The sequence below is a fragment of the Lagopus leucura genome, unplaced genomic scaffold (genome assembly GCF_019238085.1).
Source record: "Lagopus leucura isolate 7727_CA_CO unplaced genomic scaffold, USGS_WTPT01 Super-Scaffold_100002, whole genome shotgun sequence".
NCBI classification, from domain to species: Eukaryota; Metazoa; Chordata; class Aves; order Galliformes; family Phasianidae; genus Lagopus; species Lagopus leucura.
The window spans coordinates 70,036,474-70,056,035 of NW_024962263.1; the positions used below are offsets into that span (position 1 = coordinate 70,036,474).

Sequence of the window (19,562 nt, forward strand, 5' to 3'; positions counted from 1 at the left end):
TTCCTCTTTTAAAACACTCTTTTCCTCTCTTTGTTATATAATCTTTCACACCACTGAAGTTGATTTTGACTTTTTAATTTATTTCAATGTGTTTTGGCCATTCCCTTAAATTAAGCATTACTAAATGAAATTTTAACAAATGACTTTACAAAATAATTTTGCAGCAAGATCTGTAGTACTGACTGCTGAATCCATGGAGAGTTGCAATGAGTTTCCAGGAACACTGACACTGAAGCAGCACCTTCCCACACAATCACACCACTTGAGTACAGTTCCTTGGAGCTGCTCCAAACGGATGCAGGACAGGAGGCAAAAAGCAAGTGACAGGGAATTCACAGTAGGCTAATTTCTGAGTCCTCCAGAAAGGCTCAGCAAAATACCAAAGCTACTTGTAGTGCTTTGAATCTCCCACTATAGCTGCCCTTTTCCAACAAAGTGCATTCACAGAAACAAACAGCCCTCTCCCTGACTTTTAACCACTGAGCTTGATTCTTAAAGGACACTGATGATAGAATGTTCTCACAGAAGATGAGATAATGCATTATTAACAGAAAAGGAAAGTAATAAAAAAAGAAAACATACTTTTCATGGTCCCATCTTCCTCTTCGTCATCGTCACTATTTATTACCATGGTCCCCAGGTCTGACTCTAGCATGGTACTGTTGTGTTCAATCATTGTCTGAGCGCCTTCACTCATCGTGCTTGTGGCCCGCATGGTACTAGCACTCTCTGAATTGGTCTTCACCATGGTGTGCGAGTCCAGCTCATCTTCATCCTATCAAGAAACACTGGTCAGAATGCAGCAGAGCATTTCAGAAAACCAAGTTAAGAAGCAATAATTTAGATGCTTATCCATTGGTTTTTTTATGTCTTCACACGACCTAGTTATACTGCTAGATTAGCAGGCTTAATAATACTAAAAAACATGAAACAAAAAGGCACTCTATTAAAGTAGAAGAAAAAACTTTATCCCATCTGCCAGCTGTATAGCAACATTGATTTACCAGAAATATGACCCACACACTCACTTTTGCACCCAGCTTTGAATATCTCACTGATCTTATGGACTCCGCATGCTTCTCCGGGACTGAAAATCAGTAACACATTTTGTTTGGTTGGTCTGTAATAGATCATCACCAAGGGTATCATCCTCAACTAAATAACACATTTTGTGTCTCGTATGTTGACAATACCGTTTGGACAGAACATCATGAAGAGGGGCAATCCAAAGCACAAATACAGGTTGGGTGGAGAATGGCTTGAGAGCAATCCCATGGAAATGGATCTGGAAGTGCTGGTTGATGGAAGACTCAACATGAGCCGTCAGTGTGTGCTCGCAGCCCAGAAAGCCAATCATATCCTGGGTTGTATCAAGAGAGGTGTGACCAGCAGGTCAACAGAGGTGATTCTGCCCCTCTACTCTGCTCTCATGAGACCACACCTGAAGTACTGCGTCCAGTTCTTGGGCCCCAACATGAGAAGGACATGGAGCTGTTGGAGCAGGTGCAGAGGAGGGCCACAAAGATGATCAGAGGGCTGCAGCATCTCCCCTGCAGGGACAGGTTGAGAGAGCTGGGGCTATTCAGCCTGGAAAAGAGAAGGCTCCAGAGGGACCTTATAACAGCCTGCCAGTACCCGAGGGGAGTCTACAGGAAAGTTGAGGAGGGACTTTTTGGAAGGGCACGTGGTGATAGGACAGGGGGAAATTGTTTTAAACCGGAAGAGGGCAGATTTAGGCTAGAGATTAGGAAGAAATTCTTTACTGTGAGGGTGGTGAGACACTGGAACAGGTTGCCCAGCAAGGTGGTGAATGCCTGCTCCTGAAAGCATTCAAGACCAGGCTGGATGGGCTGCAAGCAACCTGTCCTAATGGGAGGTGTCCCTGCCTATAGCAGGGGATTGGAACTAGATAATCTTAAATGTCCCTTCCAGCCCATTCTATGATTCTATGATTTTGAATCAATGTGCCAGGAATGTAAAACAGAGAAATAATGACAATCCAGTTAATTAATTATTAACTTTATATGCAATATCAATATTCGAAAATACTATTGGGAAATGCCACTCATTTTTGCAGTTTGATTTCAATGATATGCACAATAGCACAGCACTTCATGAATGTATAGAAGCATTTTCTACATGAGTACATTTTTAATGTTCCTCTCACTGATTAAACAAGAAATAATACCCACCATTGTGAAGACACCGTATGCCAAATTTTAAAATTTTACATACAGATGCTACTTTCACTAATTTTATAAACTTCCAAGTCCAACTGAAAACAGTCAAGTATGAGTATGTATATATATTTTTTCTCTTCTGTAGAAGAACTTCAACTGCATCCTGATACAAAATATCTCTGGTTAGGAAAATCTTCCAGCTACACAGCTCACATCACAAAAGTATTATATAACGTTATGTGCCAATTACAAGTAATGTGCCTGTTGTTACACAGAACATTAAAACAAGATTTCACCCACAAACTAATTTTTCCTTTTGCTCAAATCTGTGTTGTTTTAATATAGTTCATATTTTAACTATGGAGAAACCTGTAAGGAGTGCAAAAAGAAAGAACTCCAGTTACTCTCCAGTTCTGGCCATTTTTATTTCTTACTGAACTGGCTCTTTTCCTTTCTTGTTATTCCCTGACATGGCAGACAACTTGCCTGCAGTACAAATCTAATTGCAAGAACCAGGTACACTGTGTGAGTGCCTGTTTCACAAATTAGTGGTCAAAGTAGGTATGGAGAACCACATTTAGTAAGAGTAGCAATAGACCACCTCCCGCAAATAGTTCTCCTATGTCTTGGCCCAGAGGCACACAAACAGATCTTACTTTGATTCAGAATCTAGCCAACAACACAGTACGCTGAAACCAGGATACAGAGCAGATTTGAATAAACTGTCAAATGTCAAAAGAATCATAGTTTTCCACGTTATACTTTGTAAAAATGTTGAAGTTCTTAGATTTCATTTCTAAGCTGCATGCTAAAACACTCTGTGAAGTGCCGTACCCTTAAAAACTTACGAAAATCCTACAGAAAGACAGTTTACAGATACAGCACCAGATAACTGCCTGTAATAAATAGCAATATTTTAGTAGTGCTCCTCCTGGTGGCAACTTTGATTTATTTTTTTTTTTTTTTTTGTTTTTTTAAAACCCTGAACATTCATGCTCATCTCATTCCTCTCTATATGTTTCCCTTCCCAAAAGGGTATTGGGAAGACAAAATATTTTCTTCTAATATTCCCTCTCTCCCTTTTTTGCACTGTACTTGAGAAGTGCCTAAAGCATTTATTGATAAGTGCTTCTTTCAGTATTGCTACACAATGGAAAACCAAGTCAGGATATACTGCTTTTTATCTTAATAAACACTAAATGAAGCACCTCTAATACACAGAGGAACAGCTGAGATTAAAACAGAGTTAACATCTGATGTATGTGTTTGCTTGAGTAATATTAATACCCATATATTAATATTAGTAAAGTTGAAAGCAGAAATGAAAGACATTTTCCTGAAGCTTAAATTCTATTTTTTTTAGAAGTGGGGAGAAAGAAAAAAAGGAAGTGATGACCACCGATACGAGCAAGTATAAAATGGATTCATAAGTGACCATTTTCATGTCTTCTCCTTCATCAAAAATTCTAATTTTTTTTTATTTTTTTATTTTTTAAGTTCCCAAGCCAAATCAAGCATCTGGATTCTTTGAAGGAATAACATTTCATTTTCTAACCTAGAGTGACAGAAGACTTTGCCTTACTACTATCTTTCAGCATAGAGAACAACTGTCACGCAGCACCTAGAAATCTGAGGATGACAAAAGCCAACCTCAACACCAAAAGAACTGTCCCCAAAAGGGATGCATGCAAAAATTCTGATCTTGTTTTCTCTAAATTAGAAATGAGCTACTGAAGGAGAGCAGTATAAGCTTTTTCAGAGCCTGTGTACGTCTTAAAATAATCAAAGTTGTAGATTAAACCAGGTTGCTTCCAGAACTGTCCTTCCAGTATTGCTCACAAATAGGAAATTTAGCTAATATTACAGCAGATCATACTGGACCTGAAAAAGTAACAGGATACTTTTATAAAGTTACGTAAGTGCGTGTTTACATGACAGATGAAAGTGATTCCTTAGAACAAATTATGATTCATTCTTTACAGTTCATAAATATTGATGTCAAATTTCTGATTTGTTATTAAAATGGTAAACTCCCTGATTAAATAAAAGCAAATATAATATTCATTTTAATTACCAAAGAATATAAAGTATTAAAGCTGAAGTGACATGTTCTCATACTGTTTATGAAAACAGATCCAAGAATCAAGAAATAAGAACAGCTAACTATGACTTTAAACTATCTGCCATTTTCACATGCACAACTAGTATCAGACTTGTATTTGCTAGAGGTTTCTGCTACACATGGGCAAGACAGCTAACATCTCTTAAAGGCTAAGGAAATTTCAGTCAGCCACAGAAATTCTGAACAACATTATATCCCAAAGTTAGAACTTGGTTTCAAACTAAAAGAGGAGAGGTTTAGATTGGATATAAGGAAGAAGTTTTTTATTATAACGGTACTGAAGTACTGAAACAGGTTGCCCAGAGAGGTGATAGATGCCCTATCCCTGGAGACATGCAAGGACAGGCTGGATGCAACCTGATCAAGCTGTAGGTGTCACTGTTCACTGCAGAGGAGTTGAAAGGAACCATTCAAGGGCATCTGGTCCAACTCCAACAATTCTATGATTCCCTAAGAATATGTAGAAGATTGCCAACGCCTTACGTGGAAGATTGCCAACACCTTGCCACCCTATGTGATTAATTCTCCTCCACCTACCAAAGCAAGTTAGAAGACTAACAAAGCAAATTCTTAAAGCGTGAAGATGTAATCATGGAGACTCAATTGCTAGAATAAGAAAATCAACAAGTCTTCCCTGGTAACAGCATGCAAGACTTCACAAAATGCTTGTTACACAGAACATACTGACACACAAGAAAAGTTTTCAGCTGAGGTGAGCTTGTGTGTCATATATGAATATACATTAGGATATAATCAAATGAAGTGAGATGATAAAGATTTATGGAATTTTTCAGTTGTATTTTTAAGATTCATAGGGAAAAAGTGGATGAAGACTAGCAAAGAAAGACAAACGACAAGAAAACATGGCAACTTCCCCCTGAAATCTCTATCTGTGGTTTGTGTGAATTAAAAAAACACTAGATGGCACCAAAGACAGAGATTAGTCTGTAGTACATTAAAGGAAGATTTACATGCTGGCAAAATTTAGCATCCCGTAAAATAATTTCATTTACTATTAACACTTCATCATCACCCTTGAGAAACGTGCTTGTAGTCACAGCTATCTTTTTATAAAAGCACTGTAGTAGCTACATAAACACATAATACATTTTGGTGAAGAACAAGGATTTTTAAAAGTTCCTAACACCTACAAAGCCCAACTACAACCTGAGTACATGCTCAGTACTGAGCACACGTTGAAGTTTAAAGGCATCAACAAAACACACCAAGATAATTTTCAGCACGCACTGAAATTCCAGCCATTCCAAGAGTCCTATATACGAAGAGTAAGTCATTACACAACATTTAAGAATTTTTTCTACATATGTTTAATTGCTACACCTACGAACAATGACTTGCTCACACCTTCTGGGTCTAAATTGCTGTGGATTTGAACAACATGTTTATGCTCTTCAGGTAGATATATTTCACAAAACATAGCAATCTATATGTTTCTTACTTCCACAACACTTAAAGAACTGCAGTCAAAATCCATTAGTACATATGACAAATGTCCTTTGACTTAAAAGAAAAAATGCCATGAGATCAGAAAGTTTTATTGCTGTTCATCATGCAGAACTACATAGATAAATAGATATATACATACATACATGAAAGGCACATTAAAATAAACATAAAAACCTCCAAAAATATGGACTAGTGTACCAGATTTAAAAGACAGAATAACTCGAATGACTCAACAGGTCCTTTAAAACAGTGCAAATATTATTAACATAAAGGAACATTTATAGCAATTATTTCTTAATATCCTGAAAGACAGAAGATACCTTCCTATATACAATTAACCAAAAGAGCTTTTGAGTGAATGAATAAGCCTGAAGACAGGAATAATTGATAACTGACAGTTGTCCAAGCTGCTGATTGTTGACAGCTGATAGTTGTCTAAGAAAAAACAGAAGTGGATACAGAAGTAGTAATTACTTGTTTCAGTACCCTAAAATAATTAAGCATTCCTTACATAATAGAGGCATTAAAATGTAGAAGAAAACATAAAGGACGAGTTGCTTCTTAGCTCATTCCTTTAAAGAGACACAGAAATAAATATTTAGACATGTTTCCTGCGAGCTGCCAGGCAACGAGTCACTTCGCATTCCCCTAATACAGCTGCCCAACCTCAGACTCAAATTCACATCACACTTCAAAAACTGCACAAGAGAAGAGATTGGTCATGTTTAGCAATGCCTAAGCTAACATTTAAACTTTGATATTGGGATTAACCTTCTGTAGAATAAACCACTTGCAATTTTTGCTTAATTAAAAAAATCTGTACAATTACCTCAGCACCTATCAAAACATGTCAGTTTGTCAGAAAGCATTCTCATCACACAAGCAGCTCTTGTAATAGGCATAAAATCAATTCAGAGCGCACTATCTGTAATGATATTATATATCTGCTGGAAGGATACAGAAATGAAGACTGTATTTAACGTGGCCATTTATTTACAGCCATATAATGAAGTTTAGAAGGGCAGAAGTTATTTACGTTACGACTGACAACTTCCTGTGCTACAAAAGATTCACAGAACATTGTAAAAATAAAAAATAGGAGGCAGTTTCAGAGATGGGACTCTTCCTCACCTGAACGATAATGATCCAAAATTGATCCTGAAAACTAAATACATAGCAGTGAAATCTTGGCATCTGACTTAATTCTTCAAAAACGCCCACTACTTTCCTTTCCACTTTCCACTATGTACATCACTTATAACCCAAGTGTCCATTACCATACAGACATGACCCAAAGAGGGAATTAAATATACATATTCAAATACAGCCAGTCAGGGTCAAATCCTGTTTCCTAACAAAAAGAGCATTACACTTGGAACACTCACACCTTTTTTCCTGACAGCTCCCAGCACACGTAACAGTGAGTAATTAGCATGACCGCTCCAGCTTTACATAGGAAATTCTTGGGGTTTTAGAGCAATAAATTCAAGCCCCAGACAGGTTAACTCAAACCATTCTTTTTCAACAGTATATGAACTCAAATCACTGCCCATGAGAGACCTTTAACATTGATGGACTGTCTGCTTACCATTAACACCAATACTTGCTCTTGCTGCTAGGTGTTACTAAATACACACTTCTCAGGCCCGAGACTGCTTTCACTTCTATGATTAGAGCTTCACAGCAACATCACTGAGACCAATCCACTTTTAAGGTACCATTTTGCAGAATTTGTATGCTGTGTACCTGTTATATTCTGACCGAACAGTGACTCCAATTCCATATACAATCTGGAAATCAAGCATTATTTCAAATTGAAGATTTCAGGATTCTGTTTCATTGTTTGTTTTTGTTTGTTTGTTTTCCTTAAACAAACACAAAAGTGCTAATGCTTTCATTTTATCCTTCAGTTTATTCTGCTTTGCTCTAAGAACCTCTGGGTCCATTCACCAATCTCTGCCTAGGATGATTTACAAACTGAAATCTGCACTGCACAGAATTTCACTTAATTCTGGCCTCAGTCACACCTATGTGTTGCTCCAGTCTTCCAGGATCAATGCACTGCACTGTGAACACGTGAATAGCATGCAGTCAAGACACACAGTACAGAAAATTTCTCAAATTATATAAATTGTAAATAGTTCATCCTGCTCTGCATGTTTTGTGCTTTTAGCTGACTAGAAATTTGAGCAATTGCAAGTGAAAAAGATGGTGTAATCTCTCAACCAATGTGGAATATCCTACAGTGTAGTACTGCACTGAAAGCCAGTGGCAAGATATGAAAAACCACTGTCACAACTGAATTATTATTGAAATCATCTTTCAACTCATTGGATCCAGCCCTGCCTTGAAAGTCTTCAGGGATGGGGCATCTACCACCTCTCTGGGCAAGTTGGTCCATTGCCTCACCACCCTCAATGCAAAAGACTTTTTCCTTATATCTAACCTAAATCTACCGTCCTTGAACTTAAAACCATTTCCCCCTTGCTCTATCACAACATAAAATCATAGAATCATTGAGGTTGGAAAAGAGCTCTAAGATCATTCAGTTCAACCACCCACCTACCACCAGTATTTCCCACTAACCCCCACCCCCTTTCCCTCAGTACAGCATTTAAATGGTTCTTGAGCACCTCCAGGGACAGTGACTCCACCACCTCTCTGGGCAGCCTCTGGCCAGTGCCCGAACGCTCTTTCAGAGAAGTTTTTCCTAACATCCAACCTGAAATAGAGCCTGCTAAAAGAGTCTTCCCCCTTCTTTCCTGTAGCTCCCCTTTAGATACTGAAAGGCTGCTATCAGGTCAACTTGGAGTCTTCTCTAGGCTGAACAGCCTTAGTGGTCTCACAGAAGAAACATTCCATCTCTTGGATATTTCTGTGGCCCTCCTCTGAACATGCTCCAACAGGTCTATGTCTTCCCTGTACTATATGGATATGCACAATATGGATTTCTGACAAACTACACTTTTCAACACTTTTCATCACTTCACTCTCAGTATTCTCCATTTCAATCACTTACAACTCCACTTTTCTCTATTGAAGGGAAGCATTTCCCAACTTTTTTTTCACTTCTGGCTTGCCAAGATACAGAGAAATACATTTAGGGATAGCAAAGATCACACCTAATATCAAATATATAAATAATTTTAACAAAAATAAAATTACATCCCAATCATAACTTTATAGTTATTTTTGAGAAATATAAAAGTGTATGAAAGCAGGAAAATAAAAATGCACATAACTCAAAGGCATAAAAGAATATAAACCAAAATCTTTTTAAAAAATTTAACATATAAAAACAAATGTCCTATTTTACTTAACCTTTTGGTAAAAGTAAACTTTTTAAAATGAACTATGTATGAACTATGAACTATTCAATGTAAATCTTACTACAAAATTGCTTTAACATCCTTTTCTTAATTACACAGTACTTTTGCAATAGCAAATAGCTACTGGTAGGCATGGTAGCTTTGATATATCTGCCAAAGATAGTGGTGAAAAATGCACAGAACCTCTCCACAATAACTAAACCCTAGAAATAGTGAAATTTATTCATCCATGATTAAGAAGAAGAAAAAATAGGCTGCTCTGTGGGCAGTAACAGTTACTACTTTCTTTTTGTTTGCCCCACCTACAATTGCATCTTCTTGTTACAGTTGGTGCTTCTCTACAACTGCAACCTCCCCACTCAAGCTGGAAGAGAAGACCTACTCCTTCCCCTATTAGATTTTGCAAGAATGACACAAACTAACCTTTTTTACCATGGTAATACAAACACATCCTCTGAATTCAGGCAGCTTCAATAGCACACATAGGGCAGCAGCAAATGCAAGGCAGCCTGATTTGCCTTAGTTCACAATGGATCTGACTACAGACTATTGGTATCCTGGACTTGACCACTCCAATGTGTTTCTTTACAATAAAGTCGCACGTATCGTTTCTCCACTGCCTTCCTTTTCTGATCTAAACTCATTAAGACCCTTTTGTGCTCTTCTCCCATACTGTCCTGAGAAGCCAAGTTAATCTCAGATTGCTTTTTTCCATTCTTTACTCATTAAGTGCAGTAACAAGTTAGAGCAGGTCACTCTTCACAGGTCCCCTACTTATAGTGGCAGGGCAAGTGGAAGAAAAAAAAATGAAACAGGAGCAAAGCATGCTAGTGCCAGAGCATTCCAAGCTGATTAATCAGTCTCTTTCCCGGTGCCTGCCTGCTATCCATCCCACTCTTCTGCCTTAGATTTAAAACCAGTTTAAGACCACAGAATCACAGAATGGCCAGGGTTGGAAGGGATCTCAAGGACCATGAATCTCCAACCCCCTGCCACAGGCAGGGCCACCAACCTCCCTGTTTAATACTAGACCAGGCTGCCCAGGGCCCCATCAAACCTGGCCTTGAACACCTCTAGGGATGGGACATCCACAACCTCTCTGGGCAGCCTGTTCCTTACCCCTCTCATAGTAAAGAACCTCCCACTGACACCCAATTTATATCTTCTTCAACTTAAAACCACTGCATTATATTCATGCACGAGTGTATGACTACTGTCACTACTGCTCTCACATTAATGAGAAACAATCGTACTTCAGATACCTTCAGATTTGAACATCTCTCTTGTATAGTAACAAGTAGATTTTTGCTATCTTTTTAACTCACATCCTACCATTTGGTTGAAGTACAGAAGTAAATTGTAAAACTAATATCTAGTGCAACAGTAACACAAGTAACAGACTGCTGCTTCAGTCCTGTATTTGAGGTTCCCTTATGCATTAAATAGGGAAGAAAAAAAACAATTATGCAATCTTAAATTCTGATTTTTATACCCATGCAAGAAGCATGAAGAGTTGCTAAATGCTTCTTCCACTGAAGAAAATCAAACTTGGGCTGTATCTTCCACACAGTATGAGAGAACTGGCTGTACACCTCATGCTGAGCTGGTAGGAATTGTCTCATCCCCTGATTCCCCATCTGAACCTTAGCCTACATAATCAGAAGCCATACCTAATTTTGGGCTAATGGAAAAAGCATCAACAATGCCTAAATGTTCTACAATCTGTAAGGCAACAGTAGGGAGAAAAGCTGCTAGTAAATATATTAAGTTTTAACATCTGTAATATCAGATCAGCCTCTTCAGATGCCAACTACTCTATATATTAAGTAATGAACATCAACTCTGCATGTAAAGTCACACATCACATAGGTAGCATTTCTTAATGTAAAACAATAATCCATAAATCCACAACCTTCCACATCTGATGTACTACTGGTTAAGGAAATACTATCCAGCATAAAGCAACTTTATAAAGACAAGCTATCAGTATTCTTAGAACATACCCCTAAAGCAGAAAAAAGAAAGACCACAGCGTATGCCATCGTCCAAAACACAGAATTTGCTTGGTAAGTATTCCTACTTAAAGATTATCACCTAATGCTCCATAATACACAAAGCTTATAGGATTTGGGATAGGGCAGCCTGCCCTGCTGTCTTTTGTTGGCTGAGATCCTTAAGACTTCCACTGGTATTCCATCTTTTCTGTATATTATTTCTGAAGAAACCTGGCTCTCATTGTACATGTGTCAATATGCTCTTTTGAAGAACACTGTGCTGCACTGCACATTACTGCCCTAATAAATATAGGTTATTCTAAAATTAATGTCTCCTATATATTCCAATGGAGACTACAAATGGTATATAGAGCACAATAACACTATAGAGCAAATCTCAGCTACAAAAACTATTTTTCAATGCAGTCACCATCATTAGCTATGCATTTTGGCCAGTAATTAACAAGAGCCCGCATGATACGCTCATAAATATCTGCACGGCCATACAGAACGTGGCTTGTATTTCATGCTGATGTCACCACTGCTGAAATGCACTACCCAATGCCTCACTGCGCTCATATCCACTGTTTGGGTTCCATAAACATTCAGCAAATATCGATGAACATCAGTGGGTGCCATTTTTTCCACACGGAGGAATTCAGTTACGCTCCGTAGGTTCACACACACCTCCATGTCAGATACCAGTTTGTCAGACTGCCCCTGTGCTGCCATCTGTCACACGGCAACAAAATGCAATGGAATACTGGTAGGAAGGTTCAACTTCAACTGCCATGATGGTAACACCCACCAACAATGTTGCAGGCCAGCATAATAAAATATGTTACTTTTGGGCATTACTTTTGGAACAGCCCTTGTAAATAAATGTCTAAGCTGCCAGATGTCAAAAACCAGGTGTGAGGGCCATGGCAAAATAACGAGCGTTTATCTTTGCTTGCCTAACAGATATCCCATGCCCAATTTGCACTGAACTGGCCTTCCACCATTGAACCTTGAGTCCAACTCTGCTTTGCCCTGCCTTTTACACAGTGCTCTCACACAGCTTCCATGTCCCTGGGTGAAATCTGAAGCCACAGCAAACACAACAGCTAATGTCATTGGCCAATGCTAAATAGGAGGCATTACCTCCTTCAGAAGAACCTTTCTTCAGAACAGCCCTCATAAATCAATTAGAGTAATAATGCTAGGAACAGTGACTTATTTCTACCATTGCCAAATAATTATAATACAATTTCTCATATGATCTATTTCCCACCCTAAATGTGTGTTAATATCATAAATGAGGGAATTAAAAGCTGTCATCATTTCTACTTCATATATGCACAACTGAACACTAATTGTGCTGCATAAGTAACTACTTTGTGTATAACTCTACTAAAAAAGCTAAGCGATCTGAACTTGTGAAAATTTTAGTACTTTTCCAGAAGCCCATGTGTGAAAATGAGACCCCAACAATATTCACCTTTTTTTAATGCTACTCAAAACAGCTGAACTTTACATGGTTTCTTTACCCACCTCCTGAAACTTACTACGGCACTGCATGAAACAGTACTCAAAGCTGGCTCATACAGCATTACTCACAGAAGCATTACTCATTATGAATAAGGGACAAACAACTTGAACCTCACAAGCTAAAGAAGTGGTAGGAAAAGAAAAGTATTTGAAGATGTGAGGACGGGAAGCTGTGAAAAAGAACAGTAACTAATCTACAAAATAGGAATAGTTCTAAGGAAAAAAAAATACAGACCGAATTTTCCTCCTCTTCTTCTAGTTCTCTCTGCTGCTCCTCGTGTCTCTTTGCCTTTATCTCCATAGCTTCAGTGATAAGGTCCCTTAAAATTGAAACAGGCTTGGCATTCTTAATAAACGTATGCTAGGGAAAAAAAAAAATATTCAATGACAATTACAATAAATATGGTTCAGACATAACTGCAAGCATTATTCAGTACCGACGACTCCAGTGATAAATGGTACTTCACATCACACAGTAGTTCAAATCTAAAACATGGCAATTTTCAACTACTTCATAACTAAGATTTCACTTCTATTTACCCACTCTATGCTGGTATGGCACTATAATATAAGGACATGAAAATATTAGGAGCATCCAAACAAGGGCTACGAAAATGGGGAAGGATTTAGAAGGCGAGATGTACGAGGAGCGCTGAGGCCGCTGTGTTTGTGCAGCCCGGAGCAGAGGAGCTGAGGGGAGGCCCGATGGCGGCTGCAGCTCCTCACAGGGAGCGGAGGGGCAGCGCTGAGCTCTGCTCCGTGTGACAGCGACAGGGCCCGAGGGAACGGCATGGAGCTGCGTCAGGGAAGGGGCGGGTGGCGGTCAGGGACAGGGGCTGCAGCGGAGGGCGGCGGGCACGGAACGGGCTGCACGGGGCAGCGGGCACAGCCCCAAGCCGACAGAGTTCACAGAGGGTCTGGACAGCACTCTTGGACATGGGGTTGGAATTTTGGGTGATCCTGTGTGGAGCCAGAAGTTGGACTCAACGATTCTTCAGGGGACCTTTCCAGCTTATTCTGAATGACTATGATTTTTATTAGAAAAAAATAAACAAATGAAACAAAATAAAGCAGCAAGGCTTGGGAAATGTAACTACAAAACAAGTGCTTTATAGTTAAGGACATAATTGTCCCAAGGAAATGTGCATTAAGTAGTAAATAAATAGAGTGGTGATTGTCTGACATAGAAAAACAAACTTTTTCAGATATTCAGTTACAGTATTTAATTAATCTTAACAAGCTGACAGCATAAATTAGTGGCTATAAGCAGAGCAAGTATGGCTGTTGCTTACTTCAACAGAGCTGTACTTGAATATGTCATAAAACATTTCTCCATCTAGGAGGGTGAAATGTGGAACAAGCGAAAAAAAGAAAATACATTACTTTTAGCAGGAAAAATAATTTTAATTCAAAGCCATTTAAAGCCTTAGTTCCTCCTTGAAGACAACCTGTGGATGATACCATTTACATTCCTTTTACTCTCTAATAACCCCCTACTGTTATAAAAATTCTTGTCTTGCATTATCATATGAAAGTACAACTGAGGCAAAAATGTAGCTCTCAGCACTTCAGAAACATTATTACTGATTAAAATACTGTTCCATGAAGAACAAAATTGATAAATCCAACTGTTCTCCTCTGCCTATTACCTATCCTGTCCCTTGATATATGGATTCAATTACCCTTCTTTCCCCTGTTCCTCACAAGTGGTATTTTCATTCCCACTTGTACTCCTCCAGCGTACCTATGGCACCTCCTGCTCCACTACACATGTTCCAACTGGCAAAAAGGCAACACATACAACTAAAGGACGCAGTAGTTGGTCTTTTGGCCACACATAGGGAACATGTAACACTGAAGGTTTTTTGTTACTTGTATGCATTAATATAAGTCTCTTTTAACCAGATGCAGTTATTAGTTAGCATACAAATTTCTGATCTTGAAGGTCTCTAATGATACAGTCATCAAATTAAAACCCTGAATTTCAACTTTTACTTCCCTTCTATTTTACTTTCCATGAGAAGTAAAATAATTCATACCATTCAATATTAATTTTATAATTCATTATTGAAAACTATTTTGAAAGTTATTCTTGTTTTTTTGTAAATTTACAATGAGCATGCTCCTACCTTAAGACAGAATAAAGGTATCACAATTCTCTTAGAGCAAGAATTTCAGAAAATCAGATTCTTATGTAGATTGACAAAATGAAAATTAAGAACAATATTTACCAGTAGCAGTGAAAAGAATACAAGAATACCAAATTATCTAAAAGCGTACTTAAATTTTTGCTTCTTGTTAGCAAAGAATGCTTATTTCTGGGAAATTTTAGATTCCATTTCAATCATCAAGGAACCTACTACAGATTTTTTTTTTTTTTTTTTCTTTTTTACTGCCTTTCTTCTAGAACATAAAGGTAAACATGATTTCCTTTGGTTATTTGAAGGTTGACTACGACAGTATTGAAATGGATAACAAAACTAAAGGAGCAAATAAAACTAAAGGAGCATACTTTCTTCACGTTTTCCCTTTTTACTGTGCACCAAAACATGTAGTCCTCGTAAAATTTTGTTGGTTTCACAATACTACACCTTCCTTGACAGATCAGTCCCTCCTGTTTGGTTTTTGTAGTTCTTCAAAATTTCTCTGCTTTATTTGTATCTAAAGTACCAAAATATTAAATGGTTCTTAGTACCAAATGTTAAATTTCCAAGCAACATGCAGGTTAGTTCACTGAGTGACCTAAAGCCTGGTGCATCAGTTCACACTGCCAACCGTGGTTGTAATTTAGAAGTGCTCAGTTGGGGTAAAAGCCCAAGAACAGCCTCTTTATCCTGTCCATTCATATCAGATCCTTCTAGGACACAGAACAACCTGTCTTGTTTAATTTGGCATGACCAAAAGGGCAGACTAAGTATACTCCACGGGTGGTCCCTACCGAAGGGTTCCTTTATATAACACTGGCCTAAACACTATGAGCTACTGAAGGCCTCTAATTACCAAATAAGAACCCATTTTTAATACTAAGAACCAGCTCTAACCTTCAAAAGAGGAAATAATTGTTTAGAAATAACAAAGAAGGAACAAAACAGTGCTGGAGATACAGATGGTGATAGAGGAAAGAGCTCAAAATGGAAAAGAAATAAGGCAAGAGATGTGCTCTTAAATTTTCACAACCATTCTGGTTAGAGACTGGGTGAGAAAGCCATTTCCTCTGAAACTTGACTGACCTGCAGCAGCTGTGTTGCTGTAGCTCTTTGTTCAGGATTTTTCACTAAGCACTTCTTCACGAAATCTGTGAATTCATCAGACCAGAGCTCCGGCTTCCGAAAGGTTGGAGGGGGATTTGTAGGAATCATAAAAATAGCCTAGATAAAAAGAACAACAGAAAGTTCAAACAAAACACATCATCACAGCACTGAATTCAAGGAAATAAATAGCTTTATCCACCTTTCTTATCAAGTTAGGAATCTGGAAGACAAATTTTAAATAGGGTAGGATTTCCACTCAGACTGAGATTCAGGAAGTAAATCCATCTGCTACTAATGTAGCTACTTCCCATCAGATTTTCTCTATTTCAACTGTATCCCATTGAGCACATCACTCTCTACATTATCTATTACTGTTCATCAGTCTCAGGATATAATTTTTTCTTTCAGAAATTCTTGGTAATGGTACTGCTTCTTCAAACAGACCCAGAAAAGGCTCTATGAGAAGCTAAGTTCACCTTTTCATCTCTTAGCTGCATTTAGTCTTATAGGAGAGCTGCTCAGGAGAGTCGGTGAGTCTATTACTTGCTGCTGCATGCTTTATTCAGCTGTATTTTTGAAACTTGCTTTTCTTAATTTTTTTTTAAACAAATGATAAAAGAGCTAAAAGCTAAAAGATGACAAAACCAGTCAAGTATCTTGCCTATTAGTAAAAAGAATTCACTTAAAATTAGAAAGGAAGCATTTTACCTATATGTAAAAAAAATTCCAGGCTGTTGAGAACTATAAAGAGTTTCTTCCACTATGAAAAAGATTCATGCTACACTCAAAAAAAGTCCTACTTGAGGCTCTGTAAATTGCGCTATTTCTTCTACGCTTTTTACCAGACTTTCTAATTACAGATTTAAGAGGTAAGAAGCAAAGAAAGAAAGGAAAAAAAAAAAAAAAAAAGAAGAGAGAGAGAGAGAAGATAAGCAGTGTGATTCTGACAGACCACTGTAAAAGAACTGGTAATTTTGAACTTCCACACGTAATACCAAATGTATACAGCTTCACTTCTGAAGCAACAAACTATTTAAACGACCCAGATCTAGTGACAGAAAATATATTTCTCCTCCTTCCCCCCCTCCTCCAAAACTAGTTTAATTACAACCTCTGAACTGAAAAGAAGTGAACATTATGTAAGCTTGCAATCCTTCATTTGTTTCTCTCTACAAGCACAGACAGATTTACGTGCTCAGAAAAGGGGGAAGAAGGTGAAACATGCACACCATGCATGTTACTTAGCACAGTTGTGGTACTGGAAGCTTCAGACTGTGACTGAAGAACAGAGCAAAAGGGAGAAAAAACTTTCAAAGATTTTACCCATAACTTCTTGAGAAGCTCGACTGCCCTTCAAAGCCTGTTTAACTTGTACAAAATCCTCATTCTAAATTCTTTCCCATACGCTGAAGAGAAGCAAAAAACATTGCTGAATAATATAAGAACTATTTACTGCATTTTTAAAGAAAAAATATTTTAGTATCAGATACTTCATTTCAAATCTAATATCTACAGAGCTTATTTTACTATATAATGCTGTCTAATTCAAAAACTAGAGGATCTGCATTTTTTTTTAATAAACTAAGATGTATGTTATAACAGCTTTATTTTTCAAACTAATTTTTAATAATCAAACTAATGTATGATCTCAGATTGGAAAAGTAGTGCTCTATTACCTTGTAATTGTCCTTAATTACTTACTTGTGATATAAAATTGTCAGTACAGGTGAAGTGCTTCTGGTAAAGGAGTGGCTAACAAATTCAGCTGCTCCTGTCCTTGAAAGTAATGACCTATTTGAACTCTGAACTGATTTTAATCTTATCTTTAGCTACTCTTAACAGCTAGCTCTGCAGTAGCTATTGAAAGCACACAGCTATCACAGAAAACCAGTGACTTCTGTTTACATGGTATCAAAACATATACCTCCTATTTGACAATGAGCATTGACCTATGTCTCAGCATATAAGCAAAGCTTAGCTCCGGAATTCTACTGAGCTGCAGAGTTCTGGAAAAATTATTTCCTTCTGCAAACTGTTTTGATCAACTACACAGCAGTGAAAATCATAGCAAAGAACTGACATCTTTATAATTTACAAAGGACAGCAAGAAGAAAGATAGAAAACATGAATCATTCTTTTACAGCAGGCAATAAAAATCACAAAAGAAGATATTCAAGAGCTAGAGTCAAGATCCTAAGAACACATTTACACTTTGTACATTTGTCAAAAGTGACAATTTCAGAAACACATACATCTATTTAATGCATACACTACAGGTTTTTTTAAATCTTGGTATGTGACATGAGCTGTGATTATCTGAAAATAAAAACATGGATTACATTGCCATTTTTTTAATGCAAGGACTCATTTGGAAACTAATTCCTTCTTTCCAAATGTGTAGTCCAACTTGTTAATTATGCCACACACCTCCTAGTGTGAACCTTTCTTTTCCACCTGGAGCAGGCTGTCCAGAGAAGCTGTGGAGTATTCTCCTCTGGAGATATCCAAAACCCACCTGGATACCTTCCTGTGCAACTTCCTGTAGAGAAACTGCTTGGCAGGGGAGTTGGACTGGATGATCTCCAGAAATTCCTTCCAGCTCCTACAATTCTGTGATTCTGAGATCTCTCATCACTCCTTTTCCTTACTTAGCCTGAAATGCTGGAGGTTATATTCAAATCCACCTTGCCCCTTCACTTCCTAATTTTGGCTTGCACGCTTCCATGCAAAATGTTAAGCTCCCTTTCACCTTCAAAGGAAGTCCATGATTTAATTTCCAGCTTCTTCTGTTTCCTTCCAAGAAACTTGCAAAGCAACCACTAGAGAATTATAAACTTAGTTCCAGATCACCAGGAATAAAACCAGAATTCTTATCTAACAGGAATTTATTCATCATTTTTTCTTCCATTTATTACCAAATATATCTTTTCTATCTCAACAGAACTCAGTCATTTTAAAATAAATCTAAGGTATTTCAATTACTGTCTTTCATGGCTGCCAAGATAGGATGTTACTTACATTCTTCTTTCATCTCATCCTGTGTTTCCCCCACCTAATGTTGATGGTTTGGGTTTGATTTTTTTGTTTTGTTTTTGTTTGTTTATTAAAGAAAAAAAAGAAAACACACACCACAAACGCAGTATCAGCAAGCACTTAATATATGCTACCATCCACCTAACTGGATGGGCTAAGCTGGCAGTGCCAATCACAGGAAACATTCAGGGGAATTTTCTTCCACAGACAAGGCTCTGACTGATTAAAAAAGAGACAGTGTTAATTCTTCTCTTTCCCACCTTCAACATCACCTTCCACACTTCCCTGCGTATCTGAGACAGACTGGTACATCTTACTCAAGCAACACATCACACAACCAGCTGAGACATTAGATTGAATGACTCCCAATCTTCCATTTTAACCATTTAATCATCCCTTTATTCATAAATAAATGCCTAAGCTGTGAGATGTCAAAACTCAGGCCTGAGTGACCGTGACAACTTAATGAGTGTTTATCTTTGCCTGCCTAACAGACAAACCATGCCCAATTTGTCCTAAACTGGCCTTTCCACCTCTGAGCCTTGAGTCCAACTCTGCTTTGCCTCGCCTTTCACACAGCATTCTTAGACAACTTCCACAGCCCTGGGTGAAATCAGAAGCTACAGCAAATGTGCTATCTACACAAATAAAGAATG

General features: G+C 37.9%; 1 protein-coding gene across 1 annotated transcript in view; it reads right to left on the minus strand.

Annotated features, from left to right (window-relative positions):
* Positions 1-544: 544 nt before the first annotated feature.
* STK3 (serine/threonine kinase 3) overlaps positions 545-19,562 on the minus strand; it is a 77,574-nt gene continuing 58,556 nt past the window's right edge. The window contains exons 7-9 of the mRNA XM_042869673.1: positions 15,853-15,990; positions 12,858-12,983; positions 545-775 (exon numbers count right to left, since the gene is read on the minus strand). Coding sequence (XP_042725607.1) covers positions 545-775; positions 12,858-12,983; positions 15,853-15,990 — 495 coding nt within the window. The remainder of the gene's footprint in view (positions 776-12,857; positions 12,984-15,852; positions 15,991-19,562) is intronic.